At 58.4% G+C, this 6,000-nt stretch overlaps 1 protein-coding gene across 1 annotated transcript in view; it reads right to left on the bottom strand.

Annotated features, from left to right (window-relative positions):
• Window positions 1-6,000, bottom strand: part of KIF1A (kinesin family member 1A) — a 107,919-nt gene that overhangs the window by 79,563 nt on the left and 22,356 nt on the right. The window contains exon 2 of the mRNA XM_011929570.1: window positions 5,803-5,969. Coding sequence (XP_011784960.1) covers window positions 5,803-5,908 — 106 coding nt within the window. The 5' untranslated portion in view covers window positions 5,909-5,969. The remainder of the gene's footprint in view (window positions 1-5,802; window positions 5,970-6,000) is intronic.

Raw genomic sequence — 6,000 nt, 5'->3', positions numbered from 1 at the left:
CCCCGCTCCCAGGCCATGTATTGTGTCTGGGACCCCCACCCCACCCTGGCCCTGACCCATCCCCTCCCAGGCCTGTATTGTGGCTGGGACCTCTACCCCACCCGGGCCCTGCCACCCTTCCCACACCCTGTGCTGTGGCTAGGAACCATTCTCTGTCACTACAGATGGGCCCCAAGTTCCAGAGAGGGGAGGTCCTCTGCCCAGGTCACACGACACACAGCCAGACTAGAAGGCAGGGTCCCCGCAACACCTCCCAGCCCTGAGGTCCGCCAGGCCTGTGGAGACAGGCAGTCCCTCTTTCAGCAGCCTGCTTCTCACAGAGACCTCCCCAATTCTGCTGGAAAAAGAGCTTTTTTTTTTTTGCCAGGGTCTGGAATTTTTTCCTTGTGCAGGTTTGAGGAAGGAAGAGGGAGAAACAGGTCCTCCCAGGCCTTGCTGGGCTGGGCTCCTCAACCAGCCCCTTTAGGGCCCCCATCTCCTCCCACCCCGGGCTCTGGCCAGGCCCCCAGAGCTGGGCCCCTCCGAGGCCGGCGAGGTGCCCAGTATCAGGCAGCCTTCCCAGGGCTCTGCATGGGCCTGCAAAGGGCTGGACGCTGAGACAACAGAGACAGCAGGGGGAGGGGTAGAGGGAGGAGTGGGGGGAGCTGGAGGAAGTGGGACAGGAAAGGAATGGAACACAGCCCTTTTCTCAGAGTCTCAGCGTCCCTGCGGCCTTGAGCACCAGGTGTGAGGGCTGAGCTGAGCTGGCTCTCCCTGACGGAGCCTGCTGTGGGCCGAGCGTGTCCCCAGATTCATGTGCAATGCCCTGACCCCCAACCAGATGGCATTTGGAGATGGGGCCTTGTTTGGTGATGAAGGTGAGACAAAGCCACGAAGTCGGGGACCTCATGGTGGGATGAGTGACTTTAAAGAAGGGGAAGGGACCCGAGCTCCCTGGGCCAGGCAAGGACACAGCAGGAAGGCAGCATCTGCAGGCTGGGAAGACAGCCCTCTCGCAATCCAGACCTGCGGCGCCTTGATTGGACTTCCGCCTCCAGACCGCTGAGAAGGGAACACCGGCTGTTTAAGACGCCCACTCTGCAGCGCGCCTGGACCTCGGAGTCGGGCCTCCACAACAGGGGAGACATTTCTGCCATTTGAAGCCACTCAGTACATAACCCTTTGTAACAGCAGCCCCAGGGACCACGTGGGTGCCTGTGTGGGGGGGCTTGTCCAGCTCCCCGACTGCTCAGGATTGGGGGAGCCCACAGTGGAAGCCGGGGACCTGGGGTCACGCCCACCCTGGGTCCAAGTCCCCACCTATGGGCGAGGGCAGGGATGAGAGGCCACCCCCACCCTGGGCCTCCTCTGCATGGCCAGAAGAGTATAGAAATGATTGGGGGTCTCAGGGAGTCCCCGTGGCCAGAAGAGTATAGAAATGACTGGGGGTCTCAGGGAGTCCCCGTGGCCAGAAGAGTATAGAAATGACTGGGGGTCTCAGGGAGTCCCCGGCACCACCCGTCACTGCCGCACAGGTGGGGAAAAGTCATCAAAGTTATGCCACATCCAGCCAGTGTCACACAGTGAGTCAGTCACGAGTGCAGCCAGGCCCCTCACTCCAGGAACTCACTTCAGGGGCCGCACGTGGCTGAGGGGCCGCGTCCCCAGCCAGCCTCCAGCTTCTGCAGAACGGCTGGGCAGGCTCAGGGCCCTCACGTCCTCCGGTCCTCAGGGCAGAGAATGTGACGTGAGGAGACAGGAGGAGGGCAGAAGCACTGACACTCAACTTCTGACCCCAGGCCAACCCACACCAGCTCGGCCAGGCCGGACCGAAGTGTACCTAACGGACAGCTAGGCCAGCTCACAAAACTGCTAGGTTTGGTGTGTTCAGATGAAGAGGATTATTTATGCAGGTGATGACTACAGGATGACAGTTAAATTTACTTTCAAATGCTTCTAATTTCTGAATCACAGCGGAGCTACAAGGCACGCTTTAGAGATGGGGGCCTCTCCTCATGTTTTGAGATTCCAGGAACAGTCAGCAGCTACACCAGGCAGGCAGGGCAGGCTGGCCAGGTCACCTCCCCATGACATTCTCTGAGGGGCCTGGCACAACCGCCACCATCTTCCAAGGGAACTGGCACACCAGCCAGGGCAGCCACTCCCGGTTCTATTGATCTGAGCAGCAGCTGAGAAGTCACCAGGGACAGTGGCTCCTGTGAGTGCTTCTGGCAGGTGGGCATCCACCCGCACCCTCTCATGCCCTGTCTGCAGGTGTCCTCCTGGGCTTGTTCTGGGCAGGTCAACCCTCTGGAACACCCTGGTCCCTCAACCACCAGGAGAAAAGCCCATGACCACCTTTCTCCGGCAGGCTTCCCTGCGCCAGGGCCAGGGGACATCCTTCTCTCCTGAGCTCCCTCAGCCCTTCACCCAGATTTCTGACATAGCTTCCAGCACTTTCTTCCAAAACCACCACTGGTTTGCTTTCTCCAAAATGAAAAAAGCTCTCCTAGAGATTTTTCCTGATTATTCATTCTTCTGCCACTCTTTTCCCTCACCCCACCTCGCTGTCTCCCACGCACACGTACATCCAGTGCACACAGGACCTGCAGCGAGTGCCCATCTGCCCTTTACCTACATACAGTCTCACTCTTGGGCTCTGTGCTGACCTTTGCACCCTTCCCCACAACATTGTGTGGCATTTTCCCAAGGCTGTAAGCACAAAGCTTTCAGGAGCACTCGAGTCCACTGCTGGGACAGATTTATCCTTTCAGCAGCTCCCAGCTGGCGGGCATTTGGGCAGTTGTCCCGGGCTTGGTAAAACAGTACCAGGGTGAACGCTTCAAATGCACACCTTTGAACACTTGCTGGATAATCTTCGTTGCGTTTCATGCAAGCAGCCTGGTGAGGTCGGCATCACACGTCTGATATACATCACCAAGCCGCCCCCAGCAAGCGGCCTGGGTGCCTGTCCCTGCCACACTCACAACCTGCCTTTTACAAGTGGGCCGACCTGGGGCCCTGGCTGTCTTGGTGCATCGTTGGCTACGGTGGGCAGGACACTGATCTCATGTGTTGTCTTGGCTCTGTGGCCCTTCATTTTCCCGAGGATGAAGGTGACGATGCCTGAAACATTCCAGGTGTCCTGGAGGAAACACCCTGGTGCTCTCCACCCCCGTTCTGAGTCCATGGCCCTTCCCTCCTCCTTGGTTTCAGAACTTTGCTGCAACTCCGCAGACGTCTGATTTAGTTTGGTGATCCCCGGAAGATCAGCACCTCGGAAGAGGTCGGTGTCTTGCATATGTTCACCTTTGAGAAGGGGAGTTTCCTTCAGGATCTAGCAGTTGCCCAAAGAAAAGTGTAGGGGCTCCTGCGTTCCCCTCCTGACCTCCTGGGCCTGCCTGGACTTCTGCTCGGAGCAGAGGCGGCTGGCACACAGGTGAAATCCCAGAACTCCAATGTCTTCAGGGCAGGACAGGATCCAAGCATCTGAAGCAAGGCGTCTCGCTTCAGGTTTCAACCTCGCTGGCCTCGCTGGCCAAAGGAAACATGGCTGTCCACAGATACAGCTCCAGCCTCTGGCTCCTAAGCCCTGGGGAAAAGCTTTGGTTCAGCCTTTGTTCTCCGGGCCAGAGGACAGGGTGGCATGAAGCAGGTAGAAACCGCTGGGGCATGAGGTCTCAGGTCCAAGCCTGCACTGCTGTCTCTGAACCGGCAGCTCTGTGGGGTCTGGGCCAGCGCAGCCTCAGCCAGACAACCTTTCACCAGGTGGGCAGCGCTGCCAGTGTCGAGGTCTTGGCAATGCTGGCTCACCTCCAGGCTGCACCCTCCCGTTTCTGGATCCTATGAGGGGAAATGCAAAATGGGGCGGCCGCCCACCCAGTGCACGTGGAGGCCAGGCCAGGGAGCAGGTCGGAGGCTGCAAGGGGGCCTCTCGCCCACCCTGGCCGTCACTTCTGTGACACCCATCCCAACCCGCCCAACTGCCTAACCCTGTCATTTAGGGTCTGGCCTGAGGCTGGGCCATTCCCAAGGTTCAGGGGCAGGAGGATCCCATCTCTGAGACTTTGTTCTTCCATCCACTCTGTTTCCGGTGATCTTCAGCTGCTCGACGGGTCTGATTCTTGTCACTGTGCCAACCACAGAGCTCCCCATGACCCACATGCAAGACTGAGGTGGCAACTGTGCTGCTGTCACCCAGTGGAAGATGGAAGGGGATTCACAGGGCCCTCCCTGATGTCCTGGGTCACCTTACAAAGATACAACAGAGCCTGTTGGGGCGTGACACAGGCGCCCTCTGCCCACCCAGGGCCACAGTGCTCACCAGAGGTCATGGTTCCCACCTGGAGTCGAAGTTCACACCCAGAGCCATGGTTCGCACCTGAGGGCACATTTCGCACCCAGAGTCACAGCTCTGCACAGCCCGAGGCTTCCCACTTAAAGACAAGGGTCCTGCCACCTGAGCAATTTCTCCAACCACAAAAGGCCAGGGCTGCAGCCAGCTAACGCAGCGAGCATTGTTGGAGAAGCACTCGCCTTCCTGGGCAGGACAACCCGGAGGTGCGCTGTGTTTGTTCAAGGGCCCCAGCAAGGCCAGGCCTCCGGCCACGGAGGTTACCCACTTGCAAATGCACCTTTGTCAGCTCCCCCCAACTCCCCACTCTCCCACCATGCGTCCTGGGACCACCTCCCAAATAAACTCTTGGCGCTCAAATCCTCATCTCTGGGTTTGCTTCCAGGGACCAAGCAGACAAAACAATTCGCCATAATGAACAGTCAGGATGCAACCCCAAAGTGCACTGGGGTCCCACAGCCGCAGCAGCCCCCATACCCTGGAGTTTAGCAGGGTCTCCCCAGCCTGCCCACTGCACATGATTAGCCACAGAGCTCCACAGGCTTCTGGAAGGATCACCCCTAAGCCAGACAGAGGGTCCGAGCAGAGCCCTCACTTCCACAGGACCTGACAGAGCCCAGAACACTCCCAGTGACACCGGAATCTCCAGTCCCTGAGCAGGCCTCGGAGACCAAACCTAGGGAGGAAGCTTCCTTGGCACCTGAGTGCCCTCCCCTTGGGGCACCCCCCTCCCCACCTGGTAGATAATAGATGATGGCATGTTGGACGGGTGCACAGCACCTGTGAATGGGGAGGCTGTCATTGTCCACATCCTGAAGACCAGGTGGCTGTTCATGTCACCACTCAGTGCAGCTGACACTACTTGATCCTGTGACAGCAGCAGCAATTGCAACTGCACCAGAGGCCCCAGCACAAACTGCCCCGCTGAGCCCAGCCAGCCACAGAACGGAGAGATGACAATTGGTTCTTGCTCCAAGGTGCTGATGTGGTTTGGACATGTGGGGAAACATATGGGTGTCCTTATAAGAAAGCCAAACCCAGTGATGGGTGTCCCTATAAAAAAAGCCACTTGAAAGCAGAGACACAGACACACAGAGGAGAAGGCCACGTGACGACGAAAGCAGAGACTAGAGCGACGCTGCTGCAAGCCAAGGTGGCTGGCAACCACCAGATCCCAGAGAAGGCAGGAAAGGTCCTCCCTAGGAGCTCAGAGAGAGTGAGGCCCTGCTGGCACCTTGACTTTGGACTTCTGGCCTTCACAGCTGTGAGCACAAATCTCTACTCTTATAAACCCACTACCATTGGTGGCGGTTTGTCACAGCAGCCCCAGGACACCTATACACCACATAGACAAGGAGGTGGACACTGCTCTTGGGGCCAGGTTGACCACGGAGCCTGGCCCGTAGGCACAGGACCACGGCCCCCAGCAACCCGTGGTCGACCTCGATGCCATGCAAGCCGATACTCACTGGTGGTGCTTCCAGACATCTGAATGATGCACTTGGAGTCGCGGCTCATTTCCCGGGAATTGAAGGGGCGGACCCGCACCGCCACCTTCACCGAAGCCCCGGCCATCGCTGCGGCCTTCGTGGGTCACTCCTTGCAGTAGTGGCAGCCCCAGGGTGGGGGAAAACACCTTGGAAAAAAGGGAAACATGAATTAGAAAC

This window comes from Colobus angolensis, unplaced genomic scaffold (genome assembly GCF_000951035.1).
Source record: "Colobus angolensis palliatus isolate OR3802 unplaced genomic scaffold, Cang.pa_1.0 Scaffold82, whole genome shotgun sequence".
NCBI classification, from domain to species: domain Eukaryota; kingdom Metazoa; phylum Chordata; class Mammalia; order Primates; family Cercopithecidae; genus Colobus; species Colobus angolensis.
This window is presented reverse-complemented; position numbering and strand designations above follow the sequence as displayed.